The sequence below is a fragment of the Ylistrum balloti genome, unplaced genomic scaffold (assembly GCF_031769215.1).
Source record: "Ylistrum balloti isolate Yb309-2 unplaced genomic scaffold, AGI_CSIRO_Ybal_v1 Utg370262, whole genome shotgun sequence".
Taxonomy (NCBI): domain Eukaryota; kingdom Metazoa; phylum Mollusca; class Bivalvia; order Pectinida; family Pectinidae; genus Ylistrum; species Ylistrum balloti.
In genome coordinates this window covers 87,750-112,536 of record NW_026782206.1, presented here as the reverse complement: position 1 = coordinate 112,536, position 24,787 = coordinate 87,750, and the positions used below count along the sequence as shown (strand labels likewise).

General features: G+C 33.9%; 1 protein-coding gene across 1 annotated transcript in view; it reads left to right on the top strand.

Moving 5' to 3' along the window:
- The first annotated feature begins 911 nt into the window (after nucleotides 1-911).
- The window catches only part of LOC132552617 (cilia- and flagella-associated protein 46-like), a 58,448-nt gene continuing 34,572 nt past the window's right edge, over nucleotides 912-24,787 (top strand). Inside the window, exons 1-22 of the mRNA XM_060216805.1 lie at nucleotides 912-960; nucleotides 1,801-1,931; nucleotides 2,214-2,345; nucleotides 2,741-2,805; nucleotides 3,066-3,230; nucleotides 3,772-3,895; nucleotides 4,227-4,321; nucleotides 4,842-5,030; nucleotides 7,532-7,585; nucleotides 11,863-11,940; nucleotides 14,157-14,256; nucleotides 16,205-16,303; nucleotides 16,815-17,005; nucleotides 17,557-17,653; nucleotides 18,042-18,173; nucleotides 18,477-18,594; nucleotides 19,488-19,511; nucleotides 22,998-23,127; nucleotides 23,310-23,447; nucleotides 23,577-23,868; nucleotides 24,108-24,241; nucleotides 24,575-24,787. Coding sequence (XP_060072788.1) covers nucleotides 912-960; nucleotides 1,801-1,931; nucleotides 2,214-2,345; nucleotides 2,741-2,805; nucleotides 3,066-3,230; nucleotides 3,772-3,895; nucleotides 4,227-4,321; nucleotides 4,842-5,030; nucleotides 7,532-7,585; nucleotides 11,863-11,940; nucleotides 14,157-14,256; nucleotides 16,205-16,303; nucleotides 16,815-17,005; nucleotides 17,557-17,653; nucleotides 18,042-18,173; nucleotides 18,477-18,594; nucleotides 19,488-19,511; nucleotides 22,998-23,127; nucleotides 23,310-23,447; nucleotides 23,577-23,868; nucleotides 24,108-24,241; nucleotides 24,575-24,787 — 2,750 coding nt within the window. The remainder of the gene's footprint in view (nucleotides 961-1,800; nucleotides 1,932-2,213; nucleotides 2,346-2,740; nucleotides 2,806-3,065; nucleotides 3,231-3,771; nucleotides 3,896-4,226; nucleotides 4,322-4,841; nucleotides 5,031-7,531; nucleotides 7,586-11,862; nucleotides 11,941-14,156; nucleotides 14,257-16,204; nucleotides 16,304-16,814; nucleotides 17,006-17,556; nucleotides 17,654-18,041; nucleotides 18,174-18,476; nucleotides 18,595-19,487; nucleotides 19,512-22,997; nucleotides 23,128-23,309; nucleotides 23,448-23,576; nucleotides 23,869-24,107; nucleotides 24,242-24,574) is intronic.

Sequence of the window (24,787 nt, the reverse complement as noted above, 5' to 3'; positions counted from 1 at the left end):
TCATGGTATCGTCTATTCAGTATCGTGATAACACCTATTCAATATAATGGTATCGTCTATTCAGTATCGTGATAACACCTACCCAATATCATGGTATCGTCTATTCAGTATCGTGGTATCGCATATTCGATATCGTGATATCGCCTTTTCAATATCGTGATATCGCCTGTTCAATATCGTGATCTCGTCTATTCAGTATCGTGGTTTCGCCTATTCAGTATCGTGGTTTCGCCTGTTCGTTTTGTATTTTTTTTTTTTTTTCACATTGTTGTCACTAAAACGGTAAACATGTAGTGGGAACAAAATCTAATCAGTTTTAAGTAGAATTGATAGTAGCCACTTTAAACATGTTTACAGAATGAATATTCGTTTTGACAATATATATGTTTGCCGGACACTGTGATAGAAATACAATTAAATCTTTGGGTACATATCTGATACGTGTCTTCCTGTGCTCCTATGCTAATGATTTTCATGATCAAGAATCAGACATTTCCAAGAGATCAACATTTCTAGCCTTATTTCATCATATAAATTCTACATTCTACACAGTTTCTTTTCCTTTCTCATTTTTTTCCTATCAAAGTGTTAATACCAAACCAGATCTCTAAAATTAATTTGGCTGTGTGTGCTAGCAATTATTTTCTTTTATGTATAGTTTGGAATATATTCACGTTGATTTGGAAAAAAACATCAAGTTTGAAAATGTATTTAAGTTAAGTAACCACTGAGCGACCAACCTGTGTCAACCATACATCTCAAAAGCTTCAAATCTCCCGCGAATAAAAGTCACGTGACCAACAACGAAACAAAGATGGCGGTCAAAATAGCAACGAGTAGTTGAAACATGGCGGACAACGCTCAGGTGCTCTGATTGTTCGCTACTGTTTGCTTCGAGTAATTACGACAACATGGATATCAGTATTCGCAAGTTACTCACAACTGCCCAAAAATTATCAGGTAATAAAAGTGTGTATAACAAATGTCAAGCTTGTCACTCTGCAGATTCTACTGGGTCAGCCGACAGTCTCTCTGACTATATATGCCTACAGTACAGACGTACAAGTACTAGCTTATTTTTTCCACAGAAACACGCCTATTTGAATTTCAGTGAATTAAATGGCTTTTAACAAAAATGATATAATATTGTATTTATTGAAAAATCTACATGAATGCAACGTCTTTATGTTGAATGTCGTCTTAAAATCATACAGTCGTTTTAAACCATGAACTTATTTATCATCTTTCGGAGAATGTGTACTGAAACTTTCGTTTCGTTGCCATGTATTTCAATGTGTGTAGTTAATTCTAGTGATCATTACTGTATTGTACCAAATAAGAAAAAAATAAATACAAGGCATACTAATCTAGTGGATAGGATAGCAGACAAAATTGAACTGAAAATCTTGAACTGATGAAGTCAAGCGAATACGTTAAAGTGATCAAGAGCATGAAAAGTTTTCATTACAACACTGATGGTCAAACATTTTTATATCATGAAACATATATATGGTATATTTTCATCATTGGAAAGAACAAAAATTGGGTAGTCAACAGTATAGAACTAAAATATGTGTTAAAGGTATATTCTGCCAAAGTTGCAAAATTTCTGACTGTTCTGTGATTCTTAAAAACTTGTTCTAATGACTTTTAAAATCATTGTAAGCAACAAAATATCTCTCCTGTTATCGGTTTGACAGGAGAAATTGGTGGGAATAGTCTGAGTCAATATGAATATAACTTTTTGGTAGGTTAACGGACACAACTACTGGATGAATTGATTTTCCCTTGCACTTGCAGGTCCAGATAATCCACCATTGAGTGAAGCATTTGAAGTCCTCAGAAATGTTGCAGAAAACAAACCATCTGTGGATGCACCAGAAGCCTTTGGGCAGGATCTGTACGTTATCTGTGCAGAAATCTCCTTCCAGGTATTGTAAATTATGAAATATTGAGAGCTACACATCTAACCCATTGTCATCCTTGAGAGTCACTTGACAAAGAAATCAAAATCAGAATGGTGAGATTCTTATGGAGGATATCTAATTTCCTTTATAATTTTCTTCTGAAAATGTCATTAAACTATTGATGGTTACAGAATTTGATGTAAATTGTTAGTTTTTATTTTATTTACAGACAAATATGAATTTATATCCATCTGACAATTTTTAGATTACTCATATTTCATTATTAATTAAATACTTTTTTTCCAGAATGGTCTTTATGACATGGCGAGGGACTGTCTCAAAATGTTCTTCATGAAACCACCACCTGCAAACCAGTTTTTGTGCAGAGCATATCTATGTCAGGCTCAGCTTTTAGCCCCACAGAAAGCAAATAACCCAGTAAGTAATGTTGGATAGTAGCTGAAAAATCCAGTGTTTGCAAAAATTAGCCTATTCATGCAAACAATCCTAGTTCCAGTAATTAAAACTTTGCAGATGTCACATGCATATGTAAAGTAACTCACTTGGCAACCAAAAGATGTTACTAATAAAATGATATAGTGTGCATGTACAGCAGACAAACAACCTTATATAGAATTTTACCTTGTTGACTGAATATACATAAATTATATATATTTTAATGTACTTTTACACAGTATTTTATAAAGTTTCTGTAGTTTTTCACTTACCAGTATAGCAAGGATTTAGAAAAATAGTATGTAAGTCAACATTAATCTAAACATATCATACATTTTGTGTATATTGACATAAAACAACTTATATTTTATTTTCAGGAACAACTGGAAAAAGCAGTAGTTTATTTATTGAAAGCTATCTCATTTGCAAAGAAGAATGTGAGGTAAGTTTGCCCTACAGGATGATATGGAATTTCCCTTTTTTGAAGTGAAGGTAATTATCATACAAACTTTTAATATCCTGGCCATTCTACAAAACACTGGTAATGTTATTGTAATTTGGAGTCACTGATTGAAATCTGTTATACATGTGCATACTTACATGAGTATATATCTAGCCTTTGGCAAGCATGATTGCAAATATGTTTGATTGATACACTTTTATATTATCAGACATCACAAGAACTTTTATCCATATCTACAGGTATCACTTTCTGGTCTACAATGCATCCGTGATCTACTGGCAATTTTGTCGTCCATTCCTCAAGCCTAACTACAAACAGTTCTTGGCGCGTGGTCTTCACCAGGTGGTTAGGGCACTTGACGACATTGATGACAAAGACTTTGAATGGCGTGCTCAGCTGATGATGTATGTTTAATAAAATCTAACAAAATATCTGATTCTCTCAGCCTCTGCCAGGTCAAAGTAAAAATGATCATTTAGAGAAAACCAATACCCAATGTTAGAGTCTCATTCTAACACATATTTCTTGAGGATTTTTTTTTTTTTTGAAAATTTTTACAAAATTGAGTTTGAGAATACCTCAAATATGTTCTAGCTTCCAAGGTCAATTGCAGCATAAAAGTATGGTTAGCAACTATTTACCTAGGAGCCGGCATTTTACTTGTTTAAAATATTAAATAATTGTTCTTTGACTTAGCTTTCTCGAATATATTTTTAAAGAAAGATAGTTGAAATGAAAAATAATTATATGTCCTGATATTGCTAATTATGTAAGATACATTTATCAGCGAAGCACTATATGAAACAGTTCAGTTAAAGTAAATCTCAAATATAAATACTCAAGAATTGCTTAATGCTGAAATGGTGCAACAACAACTGCAGTGTTGCTTCCTTGGTTTCAACTGCTCACCTTTTTGAACATGATATGTTTTTCAAATTGTTTCAGAGCTTTGATTGAGTGTCATTTAGATGCTGGGAAGAGGAATGATGCTGCTAGTATAGCCAATCCAGCTGTTACCTTCATCAAGACTAACGTACCTCATCTGTACAAAAAGGTGTTTGGGATCATTGTAAGTTCTGGTTTGAATATCATCTCTGAAAAGATGTGATCCAAACTTCATATACATACTCCCAAATAGATATGCTAATCACTAAGCAAAGACACACACCCTCTCCCATCACATTGTATAAATCTTCTCTGAAACTGCATAGGTTATGATTCTTTATTATAGGATAACATTGTCATTGTTTTCACACATCCATTGTGGATATGAAGTTACAGCCTAGTAGAGTTTTAATGTGAGGAATTATTGTTAAATATCTGTGAGTCAGGTTCAGTTTTCAATACACGACACATTTTTTTCCTATTACTTATATTTTACACAATGTACTTTTAAATAGGTAAGAAACCAGTTGCTAGAGTCTGCCAAACTGCACAAAGATGTCAAGAACTCTGCAGAATTAGCAGTGTACTACAAGATTTTGAAACTCAAAGTGTAAGTTTATTGATCAAATCATTGTCATGCTAACTTTGATTTCACTGAACGCAACTTCTGATGATATGATAAGGTACCTGTTTTCAAAACGTCATTAATTTGTGTGGAAGCACTATATTCATTCAGTAATAAGTCTATATTTGATAAAAAGCCCATCCATATTAAAATAATAATTTTCAATGTTATTTCAGGGTTTGTAGTAAGGCCAACACCCTGGGCTTGTCTGAAGATAAATACATTATACCTTTGGAACTTTCTTGATTGAGATAGAGGTCATAGTTGACTGGAAGTTTTCCTGTGAAAGTATATCACATAAAAGTCTAAAATATGTTGAGAGATAAGTACATAAAATATAAGTTGTATGTAATTGTATGTTCCCAGCCTTTTCTGTAGGACAAATACTCAGCAAAAATGGTGAGCTTCTATTTGAATATGCTGTGTTGTTACATATTGTTTCTAATTTATTTACCACAGAATATTTGATTTTCTTGTGTAACCTAACTTTATCGCCACTTTGTAGATCTGTTGACTTGAATGAACAACGAGAGTACTACAGTGAGGTACAGCGTATCCTTAACCAAATGGGTGTTACTCAAGGTGGGGCTGATGACACCAATGCCCAAAAGACAGAGAAGGGGCGTGGCAAGAAAGGGGGGAGAACTGCAGCTAGTCCCACTCCTGGGAGTCGACTGGAAGATGATAGAGAGAGGTACATTTTTTCAACAGCATTTTAAAACCTGTTCAGGTTTTAGCACTTTACATAACATTGACACATTAATAATGATATCCTTTATTTTTTCCTAAATCAGAAACTGTGTTTAAGAAGGAATTGGTAGAAATCACCCCTTATCAAAATTTTAGCCAATGTCACAACCAGTTTCCATGTATGATTTTTGTTAGACTTTAACTGTAAGTTCAGATGATAAGCAGTTAAAGTGGCAAACTGATGAAGATACTTCAAACTTTATTGATATGTAGTAAGCAGATATAGACCTGTTACTGAACATATGATTTCTTGTTAATGATGGATCATTCCAACTTTATCAAAACAAGGATTTAAAGACTTCAGTGACAGTGACCATACTGTAAACATATCTGTTTTATTGGCATTGTGGCTATACTCTAAAAGCAATATAGAATTTCTGGAGGTAGGTATGTTTTAACTTCAAAGATTATGATGATATCGCATTACAGAGCAGTGTAGCTTTAACCATTTCAATCAGATATAGGAAGATAATGTAAAGAGTTGGTTGATTGCGAAGATAATTAATAATGACATTGCATATGTGACTTTAAAGTGTAAGGTCTAGCTCATCAACTCCTGATAGACCTCGCCCTGACCTTGTACGTAAAAATTCATCACAACGGGTGTAAGTATACTCAGCTCTGGGTGTGATGACCTAATGAAAGATTTTTGGTCTGGAATTGTGGAATTGATGATCTAATCTGAAGTCAGGGCTTTCCAGAAATATGTCTATACAATGTGGGCCATCAAAAATTGATAAAACACTGTGTATAATCAGTTGTAGAGAAAATGCAGTTTGTTATATGATACTGTTTAAAGTTACTTATTTTTGGGTCCCTGTTTGGCCAACCTTGCTTCCCCATCTGAGATAGACAGTTTTCTTTGATAGCCCTTAGCATTTTCTTTTTTACAGGAATTTGTTTGGCTAGTTTAGTTCTAATTTTGTCCCTGATTGAAGGGATGTGTTTGGCTAGTGTTCTACTGGCATTATAACATACTGCTGATTACACATCAGAAGAAATATTGGACCCTTGTCATTTGTATACTGTGAAACAGAAGTGTTCATGAAACTTCACTTCAGGATATGTAAAAATGTACAAAACTTTTCAGAAGGCAAATTATAATATGTGATGTTATATCTCTAGCTATAATCAAACATATTTTGGAGTTGTTTTTAACATTTTGGATGAAATAAAAAAAAATTGTGCAGCCCAAGTAAAAACATCTTTAACATGTTTTATTGTTAGAAGGCAAGCCCTTGAAAATTACAATTTCTTCTTGCAATCTCTTTGAAAAATATATAACTTGCTATATACATATTTTTTATTTGAATCTTTCCTGGTTGATATATATCTGTTGTGTTGTTTTGACCACATGCAAATTCCTTGATAAAATGAAAAAAAAAACTTATTGATTTGCTGACCCAGACTATTATCAAATCATTTAGTGTTTGATATTTTTACTTTGTGATCTAATAATGATGTACATGACAGATATTCTGTTAAATATTGGTTTAGTAATGTGTTATAGAATAATTTGGTATTCATAGTTTAGGTTTTCTTGAAAACTGTGTCAGTTATATGAAAAATTCAGTTTAGATATAAAATTTAGAAATTGCTTTATCAGATTTTCTTCCAAACTCACTTTGAATGATACATATATTTGTATTGATTTTTTTTCGTTAATTAATATGCCGTGCTATTTTTCTTTGTTCTGAATGACAGAATCTTGTTGTGGTTGAAACAACTGTGACTTGTGATACTTCCTGTTAATATAAAAGTAAATTAGAGTTGTGTCATCATGTTGTAAAAGTTGACATCAAAATGATAAGATGTTTTAATTTTTGGGATGTACAATACATTTTTATGCACATTCAATAGTCTGAAGACATGAAAACATGGAAGCATTAAATCAACATCAAAATCAGTTTACTTTAGTTTATGTCTAACTTATAAAAACATCAGTAAGCTTTTGACTTGTCTCTCACATCAATCTTAATTCAACCTGATTTAACCAAGCATTATAGTAATTTTGATGTGGAAGAGTGTTAGTGTTTCAACTCATGAAGATTTGAATTTCGAAAAAACAATAATAATGATGATAATAATAGTGATATTTGAAATCGTCAAACATGCCAAGATAGTTTTTCCTTTTTTAATTTTTTTTTCTTTCATAAAATGATTATGTTTTGGGAAAAAGTTTTTTACCTAATTAACTAATCATTGATTGATTGTTTTTGTTTAAAAGGAGGAGTGGTGATAGATGTGTATTTTCAGTTGAGTTCTATTAATGTTTTTACTTTCTTTTCTGCAGCATTCAGAATTAATTATTAATTATTATTACAAATTGTCTCCTATTGACAATTCCCTAGATTTAATTACTTAAACATTATCTAGTTTACTAAATATTTATGCACTTTTGTTTGATTTAATTTAGTTGATTTATGTGATGTTTTGTTTTCCCAGTCCCCAGTCTCAACATTCTGAAGTGTCTCAGAGTGTTTTCTTGGACTCTGAGTTGTAAGTTATATAACACTCACCAACTGTGCATGTCTAGATTGTAGGTTTGATGTAGTTTTGTAAGGACGTCTACTGGTTCTGTCGTTTGTTAATGTACCTAGCAGGATGATGTAGAGACAGCTAAAGTGTCAGTATTTCAATAATAATACTTGAAGGTCAAATATCAATTCTAATAGTTGATGGTTAAATCACTTTAAATTGATTAAGGAAATATTTTGTTGTACATTTCTGTTGTATCAGTTTCTATTATGTTTACGTAGCTGGATATTTTTCTTTTCTTTTTTTCCCCCCTTTTTTTGATGTATTCTAATTTCTATGCATTTTACTGTTAGATTAAAAAAAACTTGAATATTTGGGTCTAGATATGTCTTTTGATCAGTTGAGTGCGGCATCTAAGAATTAAATCCTATACATCAGCATTTCTAAAAAAGTAAAATGTGTAGATGAATTTTTTTTTTGTATGAAGAGAGATGATTAAATACAATAGACTTAATATCATTGTAGAGCTAGTGTAAGTAATGTTATTAGTCAGAAGTAGAACTTAATCAGAAATACAATGTCCTAATCATAGCACTTACATAATTTTGATGTAATCACTTATAAATAATGGATTCCAGCATGGTGTTCATGTGTGTTAATTAGAAAATAGAAATGCATGATGGTGATTTCACACAATTATTTATGAGCATGGATACAGCAAGTACATGTGTACTTTTAGTATTCATTCCAGATGTGAAGATGATAGTTTTCATTCCAGATGTGAAGATAATAGTTGATGAAATGACATTTGGGAGATATTCTTTAATTATAAAAAAAAATCTAAAAATATGTTGAGAATGAATACTCCAGCTTCATTGGCTTATCGCTTACATAATGCATGATAGCATGATTTTGAGAGAGAGCCCATATTGGTAATTTTTGGACAAAGCTTGGTTGTGATGAACTGTAGGTTTGGATCAGAGGATCAGTTGTACTGTAATCCACCTGATAAAACCTTGTGACAACACAATATGACATCAGGAATGATGTCTAGGGACAAAGTTCATGTTATATAATTTAGTCCAACATTAATTCAAATTTAATGTAAGAGAGAGTCCGGTGGTATATTTATATATGGGTGCATGTGTGTACATAATCACACATGAAATTGTACCATTATCATTAAAATTTCCTCATCATTTTTTCCAAATCTCATAATTGAATTATTTAATATTTGGAAAAATGCTTTTCTGAAGTCTAGTATTGTAAGTGTGAGGTCCAAGAGATGAGGATGTAGATACCAAGTTAACGTTGTTGATGGAATTTTAAGCCCACCATCATCAGATGGTGGGGTATTCAAATCGCCCTGCGTCCGTGGTCCGTTGTCCATCCGTCCGTAAACAATTCTTGTTACCGCTATTTCTGGGAAAGTACTGGATGGATCTTTCTCAAATTTCATATGCAGTTTCCCCTTGGTCCCTAGTTGTGCATTGTACCTTTTTTTTTTTGACTGATTTGAATTCAAGATGGCAGACAGGCAGCCATTTTGGATTTTGGAAGTAAAAGTTTGTTACTGCTATTTCTGGGAAAGTACTGGATGGATCTTTCTCAAATTTCATATGCAGGTTCCCCTTGGTCCCTAGTTGTGCATTGTATTTTTTTTGGACTGATTTGAATTCAAGATGGCTGACAGGCAGCCATTTTGGATTTTGGAAGTAAAAGTTTGTTACCGCTATTTCTGGGAAAACACTGGATGGATCTTTCTCAAATTTCATATGCAGTTTCCCCTTGGTCCCTAGTTGTGCATTATAGATTTTTTGGACTGATTCAAATTCAAGATGGCGGACAGGCAGCCATCTTGGGAGTTTGAAAGTAAAAGTTTGTTACCGCTATTTCTGGGAAAGTACTGGATGGATCTTTCTCAAATTTCATATGCAGTTTCCTATGGTGGCTGATTTGGGACATTGTAATATCGCTTCGTTTAATGGGAAGCGAGATTGCAATATCACGACAACATGATGTGCTATCATGGTCTCGCATCGCTCTATTGTGTTATCGCTTCTTGCTATCGTGGTGTCGTGATATCGAAATCTCGATTCCCATTAAACGAAGCGATATTACGATGTCCCGAATCAGCAACCATAGTTTCCCCTTGGTCCCTAGTTGTGCATTGTACCTTTTTTGAACTGATTTGAATTCAAGATGGCTGACAGACAGCCATCTTGAATTTTGGAAGTTAAAGTTTGTTATCGCTATTTCTTGGAATGTACTGGATGGATCTTTCTCAAATTCCATATGCAGGTTCCCCTTGGTCCCTAATTGTGCATTTTACCTTTTTGGACTGATCCGAAATCAGGATGGCTGACAGGCAGCCATCTTGGATTTTTAGAGTAAAATCTTATTATCGCTATTTTTGAGGAAGTACTGGATGGATACTTCTGATATTTCATAGGTATTGGTTTCCCTTGGTCCCTAGTTGTGCATTGTGCTTTTTTTGGACTGATTTGAAATCAAGGTGGTCCACAGGCAGCCATCTTGGATGTCGACAGTAATACAACACAAGCATATTTTCTTTGATATTCTATCATATTGATTCAAGACCATGTCCATTATCCACCTGTAACTGACTGCTTTCTAATAATACTTTGGGATCTTTTTCAAATGATATTTGCTAATAGGTGCTTAATAAAAATATCTTGTGCCATCATTGAGTACATTCAATGAAGGCCAGTTCATGAACATTTACAAAACCTGTAACAAAAAAAAAAATAAACAAATTTGCAAGAACTGAAAACAGATCCTCAAATGGTGGGGGCCAAGATCCCACTGGGATCTCTTGTTAATGAAACATTTGCTTTCTTAGTTGAGCAAATTTAATCTCCGATGTTATTGTGATCGCATTACCTCTTATCATCTTACATCATTGAGTTTGTATCGTTCCCTTTAACCCTTATTCACCAGTCCATCAAAATATCCCTATTAAATAATATCTATTGTCTCAATGTTAAGAAATTTTCCTTTTATGACTTTTTGAAGAAATCGCAATGTATCCAGCGGTGAGATGATGAGGTGAGATTTATTATCTGACTGACTCTTGTTTTCACACATTCTGGCCGAGTCAGATTTCACAATATGACCGACAAAGGTTTCACAATCACTCTGCACGACGTGTCAATGTATGCACAAGGTTAAGGTGGTGACAGAAATGCCGTGGCAAATTTAGTCACACTTCAGACAAGTTGCCACATGAGATACCTTGGTACAATATTTAAAAAAAGGTATAAAAATACAAAGACTAAGTCTGACATCTTAGTGTTTTAAATTGTGAAAAAAACAAATTACATGAAATCGATTAATATCCAGATTCTTAATTTTGGACTTAATGTTAATTTTTGGTGTAAAATGCAAAATAAACCATGTACCAGATTTTTAGCGGAGGTAAGATGGGCATTTCTGAAGTTCTCTTAGTCTTTAGGTACACTGTGATCAGATCTGAATTCTAGATCACTGCTCTTCTACATTTTCTTCATTAACAAGCAACCATAACATTGAGGTTAGTCACACAAGTGTGGAAAGTTTGTCACCAACAGTTTTAAAGTGATTTGTAATCAAAATATCTGTCATATAATTACTTTTGTAATAATAGATTAATTTAGTATCTATTTAAAATACTGATATTAACATTCTTACCTTCTAAAATTCCATAATTCACTTACATATGGTACAACTATTTATATATAATAATGGTAAGTTGGTTTTAGTTGATCAAGGCTAACTAAAGCTAAAAATATGTTTTACGTAAACTAAATTTATGGTTGCAAAATTGAAGGGAATGTTGAGGTTAAATTTCCAGGTTACTGTTTCTTATTGAATAAATAGATTGTAGATATGCATTTCTTTTCCAGAGATTGTCCAATCCAATATTCACTAGTGATTGTAAAATTCTTCAATACGCTATACCAGTTGAATCAAATAAGATAGGTATATCCTACAACACTTTGATTTTGTTGATAAATATCAAACAGCTTAAAGCAAACTACACCTAAATTATATTATATAGGGACTATCATGAAAAAGGAGGATGAATTAGATACATCTATGTCTGTTGTGTACTGAACTAGTGTTTACATTCAAGTTTAACTATTGATGTAGGTGACATTTGGATTGGACAATTAAGGAATATTTTAAGTTTTAGACTAATTGATATGTGTATCACTTGTAGTATCACAGTGTGTTTAGTTAATTCTGTAGGTATTTCTGTAGATGTTGATAGATCCCTGGCTAAATTTTTCACACAGACGAAGTCCTTCCAAGGCGGGGAGGCGAACCCCAACTCCAACAAGTACAAAGAAATTGGCAGCAGACAGTCCAGACAAGTGAGTTCCCACACATCAACAAGGGTAGAATCTCCAACCTTACATTTAACGATTAAAAGGAAGAGGAATCTGTACAGGGTTATACTTACGATTTAATTTTGAGCTATAGAAAAAAATAGGGTCATCAGTCAGAGTAATAGGACATTCTACATTATGTGGTTCACTCAGGAGTCTTGTTTTTTTTAGTTGTAATAAATATTGACATTCTTCTGTGTACAAGGAAGGTATATTTTAGAAGTAGCAAAAAAAACATGTAAATTGATAATATTTAGTAACAACTATAAAATTTTGGTATAGTATTGGCCTACAAACCCTCAGGTAAAGATCCATACTAAATAGTTGGATACCCCCTACTTGTGGTGCTTTGCGTTTCTCACCTTTCTCTGATGTTGTGGTGGTGTCCTTGGACAAGACACTTTACCCTTATTGTTCTGGTGGTGTGTAACAGGCTTTTCTGTATGTTGTTCACTGAGATAGCCACTAGCTACTACAATGAGATCTAGACCCTGCTTCAAAATGAACCTGACTTTTCAAAAGGCAATAAACGCAGGAAACAAAAAGCAAACAAATAAAGTACAATCATCAGTAATTTTTGGAAAAAATGGAATGTAACAGGCAGTAACTACATCCATTAGAAGCATTATCTATCCTTTATATACTTTTACAGTATGTCTGTCTGTTTTTGTTATTTTTTTTTTTTTTTTGTATTCATTTGATTTTGATTTTTTCTTCTCTTAAGAAGGTTACTACATCTGTGTACATTTGGTATATAAGGAATGGCCTGTCCTGTGATGTAGATAGAATCCTTTACTAACAATGGTCACCTGCTTATAGTAGAAATATTTTTGTTTTTATAAATCACAAGCTTAAGTCTTTTAAATCTCATATTATGTATTGGTATGATGTTTAGTACACTATTATCAGTGAACAATGTTTGTAAATGCTTTTTCAGCAGTATTGGAGGGATTTTTATTAAATTTCATATGAAGATTCCCCTTGGTACAAAATTGGGACTGATCAGAAAAACAAAATGGTTGAAAGATGGCCATCTTGGATTTTGACAATGAGAGGTTGTTATCACTATTTCTTGAGGAGTACAGATCTTTCTCTCAAATTTCAAATATAGCATCCTTTTGGTCTGTAGTTTTGCTCCTTTAATTTTGGAACTGACCAGAAAAACAAAATGGCTGACAAGTGACTATCTTTGACAGTTAAGGATTTTACATATAGTTGAGTACAATGGAAAGAATAGAACAGAAGAGAAAAGTGAAAAATTTAGAAAAACAAAGACCAAACATGGTGGGCTCCATCAATGTTGGAGAAAATGTTTGATTGCATAACTACCTTGTTATCCATGTAATAACACCGATTACGTATTTGTTGTTAATAACATATGTAATATGATCTTGTGCAGCTCTGATTGGTTGAAGGTTCCCATTGTTTTCATTGTGACATTATAACTACATATGCATTAATTATGAAATCACTACAATGAGATCAGTATTGAGAAAAAATGCTATTTCACAAGCAAATGCAAAAGTAATCCAGTAATTTGATTGATAGAAACTCATTTCCATGTTATAAAAGATTTATGAAACTTGTCACAAAGTTCTCATTTTACCTAGCCAGAAAGACTCAGTTAAATGGGGAAAAAAATCAAAATTCATGTTGTTAAACTCATATAAACCGAAACTCATGTAAGATACTCTGTTTTTAATGTTTGATGTATTATAGTTGTACTTACTCTTTGTTTACATGTAAGGATATATCTTATTGGTGTTCATATTTGTTGACTCTAGAGTTTAAGATTTAAAAGAACTGGTGTAACTTGTCTTTTCCAACAGAACATAGGACAAGGTTGAACATATGAGGGTTAATCATTTATGTGTACAGACACAAATTTGTATTCTGAGGACCAAATCTAGCATTGTATTTACCAGGTACTTAAAATAGAAACAGAATAGTAACTGCAGCATACTCAAGGGTTATCAATTAGTAGAAACTTTACTTTGTCTACCAGTTTCAACCTTGTCGCAAGGTCTTCATCAGGTACTTAAAAGATACTTATAAGGTAAGAAGTATTTAGGTACCATGGTCACTTTAGAACATTAAGTTTTTTCAAATGAAAAGATTATTTTTCTGTGAAATAACTACAGCTGTACTTAGTGGAATATTATATGTTGTTATTATTATTGATTTATTTACATCCTTGTAAGGCCATTTTTGCTGCTGGAACTTGGCCGTTTTTGTCTGGACCTAGATTTCGCAGATCTCGCTCAGGACTGTGTGAACCACATGAAGTCATGCGTTGTCAAGGTAAGTTATGTCACTGTATTATTATTGTTTAATTTTAGATGTTTAGGGCAAATTTTCACTTTCCTATTGACAAAGAAATTGTTATCATATTGCATTCTGAAAAAAAATCATATTGCCAATACGATGATAGCAAATTCTTCATGAAATCAGATACATAATATTGTCACAGAGAAGGAGTTGTGATGGATTGTATAGCAAAGAATGGTTAATGTCACTGGACACAAGTTTCATCTGTGTACAATGATATAGCAAAACATGCGACATTACACCAATATACAATACTATATCAATATATGGGACTGCATAGTAGAGTGTCAGACTTTGGGAGGTTTGTGTTTCTGAGGAGAAGATCTGAGATGTGTGGTTCTATCCCTACCCAGGGAGGTTTGTGTTTCTCAGGAGAAGATCTGAGATGTGTGGTTATATCCCTACCAAGGGAGGTTTGTGTTTCTCAGGAGAAGATCTGAGATGTGTGGTTCTATCCCTACCCAGGGAGTTATGTGTTTCTCAGGAAAAGATCTGGGATGTGTGGTTCTATCCCTACCCAGGGAGTTATGTGTTTCTCAGGAGAAGATCTGAGATGTGTGGTTCTATCCCTACCCAGGGAGGTTTGTGTTTATGAGGAGAAGATCTGAGAGGTGTGGTTCTATCCCTACCCAGGGAGTTATGTGTTTCTCAGGAAAAGATCTGGGATGTGTGGTTCTATCCCTACCCAGGGAGTTATGTGTTTCTATCCCTACCCAGGGTGTGGTTCTATCCCTACCCAGGGAGGTTTGTGTTTCTCAGGAGAAGATCTGAGATGTGTGGTTCTATCCCTACCCAGGGAGTTATGTGTTTCTCAGGAGAAGATCTGAGATGTGTGGTTCTATCCCTACCCAGGGAGGTTTGTGTTTCTGAGGAGAAGATCTGAGATGTGTGGTTCTATCCCTACCCAGGGAGTTATGTGTTTCTCAGGAGAAGATCTGAGATGTGTGGTTATATCCCTACCCAGGGAGGTTTGTGTTTCTCAGGAGAAGATCTGAGATGTGTGGTTCTATCCCTACCCAGGGAGGTTTGTGTTTATGAGGAGAAGATCTGAGAGGTGTGGTTCTATCACTACCCAGGGAGTTATGTGTTTCTCAGGAGAAGATCTGAGATGTGTGGTTCTATCCCTACCCAGGGAGGTTTGTGTTTCTCAGGAGAAGATCTGAGATGTGTGGTTCTATCCCTACCCAGGGAGGTTTGTGTTTCTCAGGAGAAGATCTGAGATGTGTGGTTATATCCCTACCCAGGGAGGTTTGTGTTTATGAGAAGATCTGAGAGGTGTGGTTCTATCACTACCCAGGGAGGTTTGTGTTTCTCAAATAGTTAAGAGATGTGCTTTATAGTTGTATTATTGAGCAAGATGTGTTATGTCAGTTGTTTATTATAGCAAGCAGGGGCCTTCTACATAGCATTCAATGAGGTAGCTGTCTGCTACTATAAGGAGATCTCATCTCAAAGTGACCCTGGCTGTTCACAGGGTGATAAATTGAGCAAACAGTATACATGTCATTATATGATATATTAAATTATATTATACCAAGAAAGTAAAGCTCAGCTGCAAAAATTCAAGATGCATTTCATCCTTCTTTGAAAAAAGAAAGAATGAAAATTAATGCAGTGAAGTTAATCAATTTGATATGACTGCTGAATAATTTGACATACTGTCATATCAGACCTACCACTGTTGTGATCTAATTTCTTGTGAAAGCAACCAAATAAAACCTGTGTATTCTAACTCTTATCAACCATGTATGTTAAATGTTGAATTATTCATGCTTTCCTGTGTTACATAACAATTATACTGCATTACATACAAAAGAAAGTTTTTATAAAATTGCTGCTGTCAATCTGTTAGTGATTATCTGTTGTCCTGTTGTTATGTACCTTATGTATGTGACAGTGTTTTATATATATATGTTTGTAGGAGGCTGGCTTCTACTTGGAGCTCGAGTTATTAGAATGTGACTTAATGCTACATTCTCTGGGTGACAAACAAGAATCTTATCAAAAGTCTGTCATAGATGTAAGTAATCATTACATAACACTTCAAAGCCTTAGTTACTTAAATAATGTACTTCATCCTGATACATAGTGTTTTTGTAGCACTGAGAGGGCTCCATCATTGTTATGATGTAATGATATATTTTCTTGAAAAAGAAAAGTAATGTGATAATAATTACATGTATTATTACACACAAGAAATAAACTCTGTATAAAATATCACTCACGACCAAGAGGTTTGTTTTATACTCCCAAGAACAGCTTTAAACTGATCTCAGCTGGTAATTGCTAGCAATTCTATAATGTCAAATTGTAGACAATATCACATTCTCTGTAATTGAAACAGATATTACAATAGTACTATGGTAGCAATGGGATATTTTGTACAAGTGTGATCATAAATGTATTTAAGTGGGAGATGATCAGTACATAATTAGATGTGATTTGTAATGTTAAAAAAGGATCCGGTTATGCTGATTAAAATGGCTATGTATTTTAATGATGGAAAAAATTACTTTTTTTGAAATTTTCAGCTGAGGTTACAGGCTATCAAGCGTTGTGAGGAGACAATCATGAATGCCATTCGTCATGGCGATCCAAATGTAATTCAGGCTGCATGTGTGACCCAGTGGAACTTATGTCTTCCACTTCTTCAACTCAACTTGCGGAACCATGCACGCAAACCCCTCACTTTGGTAGCAGAAGCCTTGGAGGATATAGAGAGGTAAGATACACAATACATACCAGGATGAGAGAGGTAAGATTCCTTTCCTCAATACATGCCACGATAGAGAGAGATGAGACTTCTTTCTCACAACACATACAGGATAGAGAGAGGTAAGACTTTCCTCCCACAATACATACAAGGATAGAGAGAGATAAGACTTTCCTCCCTCAATACATACAAGGATAGAGAGAAGTGTGAACCGTGTCCCTTGATTTATACAAATGTATTTGATATACCTGGATATAGATGATAAATCTTTGCCATTGGCTAGAAACAAGAAGAGGTAGTCTAGCTTTGTGGTGATGACTCAAAAATGTTAACCAGAAGAGTTCATTCTGGGCAGCTGACCTCTCATATAAATGCCTTGGCTTTAGAGGATGACTTCTCTAGTCTTGGAAACAATAATTATTTCAAGATTTTCAATTTTTGTATGCAATATTTTTTTGTAGCACCAAGGGCAGAGATGAGGACTATTGAATGTTTATTCATTAACTATATATGTACAAGTATTCCAGTTTTCTTATTTTCTCCTATGTTATGTGTTACAGTTTACTGATCAGCCTGAGGTGTCAGGTACACACAGAATTAGCCAAGTGTGAGGAAGATCAAGAACAAATACAAGTGGCCATGGACAACCTCAAAAAGGTTAAGACTTTGTCTTAGGCATCAATTATGTTTTGTTGTTATAGTTGAAAATTTTCATTAACTTGGTAAATGAGTTACCTGAAAGTTCTGTAAGCAGTTGAAGATGTTTCTTCTGCCCTTTATCTAATGTTGAACTTTGTTTCATATCCTCTTGAGCTGTCAATTTATGTAAATAATGCTCAAATAACTTCAAAATTCTGTTACATATGGAAAACCAGTTTGCAGGTCATATCATGTACAAATATTTCTTTTAAGATTTATCTGTGGCTAAAATAGCAAAGATTTGTCACTACTGTGCCGTACGATGCAGGGCAGGGAGTTGGATTAGAATAAACACTAGATATGTCTGAATACCACTGACACAGATTTTGGTGCTTGTCTCTTGTAGGCTCTAGCTCTAGATGATGGGAATGTATACCGTGAGAGACTGGAGGTATCTCTACGTAGACTAGAGCTGAGATCACAGCTGTACCAACAGCCAGAAAGGCCAGAAGATATAGCGGCCATGATCATCGAGCAGGTAAGAACTGCAGGTCACAAAGATATATCAGAAGCAAAAGAACCAGTTACATGTGAATTTTTATTCATGCCTTTTGCATGTTTGCAGAATATTAGTATTAACAGTGTTTCCATATTATTGGTTCAGTGTTTTTAACTGCTATAGATACTTCTGTTATATATATCAGTACTTACACATTTTATGGATTTGATATAGATAATAAAAATGTTCATTAAATACTCTAACAAACAGCAGAAATTTGAAGATTGCAAGAAATTTTCATTAAAAGTTTGATATGTGTACATATATATGGTTATATCACAGGCCAGAAAGGCTGACTCAGGAACTATTCGCATGAAGCGGTCACTTTTGGTTAAAGCTGGAGAGGCACTTGCCCCAGACGCCTTCCTCTTAGTGCTGGACAGTGAAAGTGACACCAAAGGTCAGTTTAAAGCACTATGTTAGGGACTGAGTGTGATATGTTATTTGTAGGTGTGGTTTGTTCAGGTAATTCTGAAACTTCATGACACTAATCATAATAAGACGAAATATAGCACATACCTCTTGCAATTTCTACTTAACCATCATAAGATGTTACATCATTTTCTTCGTTAAAACCTCTTGATTATCAAAGCTTTGTTTATTGATCAAATATATTTGATGGTAGATCCAGATTCTAGTATAACTGTTATATACTCATCATTGTCCTGATGACTGATCATTTATTTAAGTTTAAATTCAAAGTCAAATTTCATTTTTATAATCTTATGTTGAAAACTGCTAACTACACAAAAAGAATTGATCTTTAATGAATATTTATTAAGAATTCCTTGAGGAAAAGAATTCTCTTGATAACAAGGGTATGTAAATGTTTAATTAAAGCCATATTTTTTTTAATTGATGTAAATTTTTCGCTGTTCACTGTACTTCTAATGAACATTGAGAAACATTTGAACCTTGTTTTTTATATGTACCTTATATCAGCTTATTTTCTTGCGTTAAACATGTTTGTAAACAACCCAGGCATGTTCAGGGATTAGTTTTAACAAACTCCATATCTTGTCACTTGTGACTTACATACTTCTGTATACCTGATCAGTTTGGTTGTATACAAGCAATTTTTGCCACTTTATGTATGATCTGTCAATGTGTTTGTTTTAAATCTTGTGTGGTGTGAATTGTTAAAACTGATTTCTAATTATTGTTGTAGTTACTGTTATTCTTTGATACAATACTATGCTTATATGATTGTACTCAATATTGTATTTACAGGATTTTATTTTATTTTCTCATCTGAAAGAAATTCAGCAATTATTGACAATTTTGTTATTTCAGAGAACAAGGACCATGAGTTTACAGGTTCACTTCTAAATGAGCTATATTACTAATTAAATCTGATAGTTAAAATCCATGGTGAAGCATGTTTACACTGCGTAGGTGCTAGCTTAACTGAATGTGTCACAAACTTTGGTGCTTTTTTCCTGAAGGTCATCATCAGTATGTAAATATACAAAGTTAAAATATAAAGAATTGAGAACAAATCTATATATGAGGAATATTGACTCATGTAAAAAGTATATGTTTCAACATCGTCTTTAGAGAATAACTGATCTGATTTCATTGAAGTTATAGTTATTTTTTATTGAAGTTTAGGTGGGGAGGGGAGAGTATGTCACTCTACACCAGCTGATGTAAGCATGCTTTACTATGACAAACACATTCACATGACTGTAGGAAGTAGTCACAGCCAGACACTGATACTTCTGATGGGTGAAGCTAGGTGTAGAGACTAGACTGAACCACATCTCTGATACTTCTGATGGGTAAAGCTAGCTGTAGAGACTAGACTGAACCACATCTCTGATACTTCTGATGGGTTAAGCTAGCAGTAGAGACTAGACTGAACCACATCTCTGATACTTCTGATGGGTAAAGCTAGCTGTAGAGACTAGACTGAACCACATCTCTGATACTTCTGATGGGTAAAGCTAGCTGTAGAGACTAGACTGAACCACATCTCTGAAAGATCATCTTATATGTCTGTATCTCTGTCTAGGAGAAAATATGTCAAGACAGCAGTAAACGAAAGGGTAGATACTTTGTGGTGTTATGCTGGAAGGATGAAACTCGTAATGGTATGATTTTGTTAAGAATTTGTTACCAAAATACCAATACCTGATTTAGAATTCTACATTTGGTAGTCCACCATCATCATTACATGATGGGTTGTTAATGTCATCCTTTGTCTGCGGTCAATCGTCAGTCCATCTGTTTGTCATTTCATAAACAATGCTTGAAAGGTCAAATTACTGGGTATCAGAGAGTACTGAAGGAATCTTTTTCGATCTACCAGTGTTGTTAGTGGTTCTTAATTTAGAAAATTTATAAATTTAGAAATAGCTGACAGACGGCCATCTTGTATTTTCTTAGGAGGAACCTTCTCAGAACGTCTTGGAAAACTTTTCTAAAGTTTTCTGTGATTGGTGAATGTAGTATAGGCAGCTGTACTCAGCTATATTCTCAGAGTCATTGTTTGTTCCACTTTCTTAAAATAATGGATTTGTTTCAACTTGTCACATATAAATTCTTGTTTGTCTTGTGTTTGTACTGTTATTTCTAGTTTGTACATGTACTCATATTTCTAGTTAACAGTTTTCATAATAGCAAATATTGTTTTGGATGTATGGCTCTATTTTTGGTAAATATTCTCCACACCCAAAACTTGAATATTACCAGAATTTGGATGTTGCAATAACAAAAAAAAGGTGAATCATTGTTTAATTAGGAACGTTTATGTTATGAAGTGTGTAATATGTGTATTGAGTATTTGATCCAGATAGTGATACAGACACAAATCATGCTAAAGGTAGATTCACCATATTTGGGCTTGAATTCACAGACAGTTTATCTTGCTCTCTATTTCTACACATCTTCTAGCATGTTTACACTACAAGTGTAATTCTGTGTCTACCACCATTCCTGGGATCAGTATTGTAAAACTCGCCTCAAAAAATAAAAATAAATATTTCTATCTCTGGATTTAACTCTTTGAATTTTTATAGTAAATTAATTTGTCAAATGAAGTTAGAACTGATCAATAAAATTTCTTCCTTCTTTTCTGAACTCATCTTTCTTAATTTTCCTTCTAATCAAAGTAGTACATCCATTACCTAATGTGGCCATGGTAAACCTGTTTTGAATTGGATTAGTGGGATGTGGATTTTGATTTTCAAATTTCATTTTCATGTAAGGTAATAGATTTGTTTGAATTTTAAAACATTCATCTTCTTAAAGCCTTTGCAGGATACTCTTTGTAGCAGTCTGAGATCTGTGTGGCTTAGTGTTGAAGATTTCTGAGATTTTTCTGGAAATGTTTGTACTATTAGTTAGATATGTTTGAAAAAAGAGAATTGTAATGTGTCATTCAGATTTTATTTTTTTAAAACTGGATTAGTGTACTCTACTTTTACATTGTACTAAATAACTTCAATATCTTAATTAATGTAATGAAATCATTCTTTTTCATGACTTTAACAAGCTATTTAATGCTTGATTAAAACTGACGTTATAACCATAAAACTGTAAATACATAATATACTTTAATAAGGAAACTGATTACTAATTGGCAAATACATTTAAAATTGATATCGTATCATTCCATTGCTATCAATTGAAATCAAGTGATTATAAACGATAAAATTTGGAAGTTTTGTGTCATAATTCATGTATAGAACATTAACAAATTACAGGTATTGGAGGCACAAATTACGTGTATTTGTGTGACAAAATACATGTATTGGTGTCACAAATTACATGTATTGATGTCACAAATTACATGTATTGGTGTCACAAATTACATGTATTGATGTCACAATTACTTGTATGGGTGTCACAAATTACATGTATTGATGTCACAAAGTATTGATGTCACAATTACATGTATTGGTGTTACAAATTACATGTATTGATGTCACAAATTACATGTACTGGTTTTAATATAAAAAATTACCTTCCACAAACGACAATTCATTTCATTCCCAGTTTTTAAATGATTTACAATTATTTGCTTTCTGAGGTTTTATGAATGCTTGTATTTTAGTTACTGATATAATTCAGAGCAATAATGGAAGCTATAGAATGAAAATCCAATGATAATTATTGTCAGAGGGAAAAGCAAAATTTTCAGTCTTTAATATAGTAATTTTATTGTCAGTGGAATCAAGCCAAACATTTAACCAAGGTGTTCTACTAAAGATCAGAAACAAACATGACACAAGGCCTTATCATTTTATGAAAATTTAGGTGAACTAGTATGTAATTAGCGAATAAATGCTAATTTCTTTATGTGTAATGACCATTTGACCACTTTACTTCATACCTCTGGATTCACTGAAGGGTAAACACAGTGTATAATCGATAAATTATCCAATCATGTAATGTTTGTTAGTATGTACACTGACAACAGTACAGTGTTATAAGTTTTGTCAGGCTGTGATGTTAAAAATTGACAAACTTATCAGTTTCATTAAGCAGTGAGCCCAGCTTGTTGAAGCAGTATAGGGATATAAACAATCTCATTTTATTTATATAGTTGTAAAGATTTTTCAAAACGTTTCTTAAATATGTTTGATTTGTCAGTTTTATAAGTAAGATGTTGTGGATACTTTAGATCAGTTTGTGGCCTAGTTTTTAGTTAGAACTCTTTCTTATTTAGTGCCATCACCCTAATTTAAGGATAGCATGTTGTTATCAACAGTGTATTCAAGAGGTGATGGATTTGTGTGAGATTGGTTTAGGTTAATTCTGATATCAGTAAGCTTAGACAGATGCATACACCTGTTGTAGATGTGACAGGTGGGAAAGCTCCACTCACACAGATAAAGAAGCTATCAAACAAGGCACGCCAGTTTAACAAGTGTGTTAAAAAAGCTGCAGGCCACCTAAAGCGACTGGGTGATGAAAATGACAGAGAAAGGTGAGTTATCCCCCTTGTCCTCATTATGTTTATTGATGTTATTACATGTGTATCTAAATTTTTCCAAATATACTCATATCAACAACAAAACTATTTCAACAGTTATAAATGAATCATTTGAAAATTTCATTGACCTAAATTTTAGTCTATGAAATTTTCTAAAGGATTGTGTGATTTTGCAGGGCACGGCTTTGGGGTGACCTTGCTAAAACTGCCCGTAAACAGCAAGTCTGGGACGTATGTCGTGTAGCTGCCAGATTTTGTCTATTGTATGATGACGGACGTTGGAAAAATGTCCTACCGGAAAAGAAAATGGAAAGGTATGAAGTAAATCTTGTATTTCACTTTTTGAATAAGGAAATATTTTACTTTTGGAATGGAAAAAACTCAGTCTTAAATTATACAGAAAAACTGTATAAATCATCCTGTTGAAATTTGTAATTTTGCAGCCCAAAGCCTGAAAAACGGCGTGATGGTGGAGCCAGCAGCAGTATGGGGGCAGCTGGAGAATCATCTATGCGAATGGTCCAGGAGTCATCTATGAAGATGGGCCAGGAATCAGCAACTGGTGGCCCCAAAGAGTCAGTAATGTCCACACTAGCAGAGGGAGCCACCTCTTATGAAGGAATGGAGAAAAAGGGACGTAACCTCAGTCGTCCAACTAGTCCTGAGAGATTTGTCCCACTATATGACAAGGACCTCATCAGGATGTTAGCAGAAGTCTCGTTTGTTCAAGGGGAGGTAACTACACTCACAGAAGTTTTAATTCCTATATCTATGCTGAGATAATGATGAAATATGTAGGTGAGAAAAATTAGATATAATTGAACTTATTGCAAGTTAAGATGTCTGACATTTAAACAAACTGGCAGCTTCATTGAAGAAATGTAACTCATAACAGAAAGGGATTTGAATATTGAGGGAAGTTTTGCCTGTAAAATGTATGATTAGTATGTTTTATGAATTGTATTTTTCTTCAGGCCATTGTTCACTTGTTGCGGTCTGAAGGAGTTGAACTAAATGATATGCCAATTCCTCCCGTGGACAAGAGTAAGCGCCCTAAAGGATATGTAGCTAAAAAACCGGAGGAGGACCCAGACTGGATAGAGTACTGGTTAGTTTATAGGATCTAATCAGCTCTGTGGCTATGAAATATTCCAGTATTTCCAATATTTAGTATTTAATGCTATTACTTTTTGATAAAATATTTGTAAAACTGTATATGTTTTACCATATTAATTCAATACAATGGGCCCATGACTTTTTATGAACTCTCCCCAGTTTATTTGACTTCGTAAAAGTAGGCAGATATCTAGAAATGAGAACAAGTGTTAATACATTGTCCTGTTAATGAGCCTTGTTCTCCACATTGTGTCAAAAAGTGTGGGCTAATAACAGGAGTACACTGATAACTGTTAAAATATCCAACACTTTCTATGTTTAACAGTGACTGGATCAAATTGCTGACAGAGGATGGTACTCAGAGTTTCCTGCGAGGACTAGAACTAGGTGTGGAGCTGATAGAGCCCTGGCTAGTGTGTAGTGCTGGAGCATACATCTGGAACTACAACAACCATCTCCTCACACAGCTTCGACATCGGGAAATCATGGATACACTTTCCACTGTTGTGACTGGTCTGCGAAAGATAGGACATGCAGG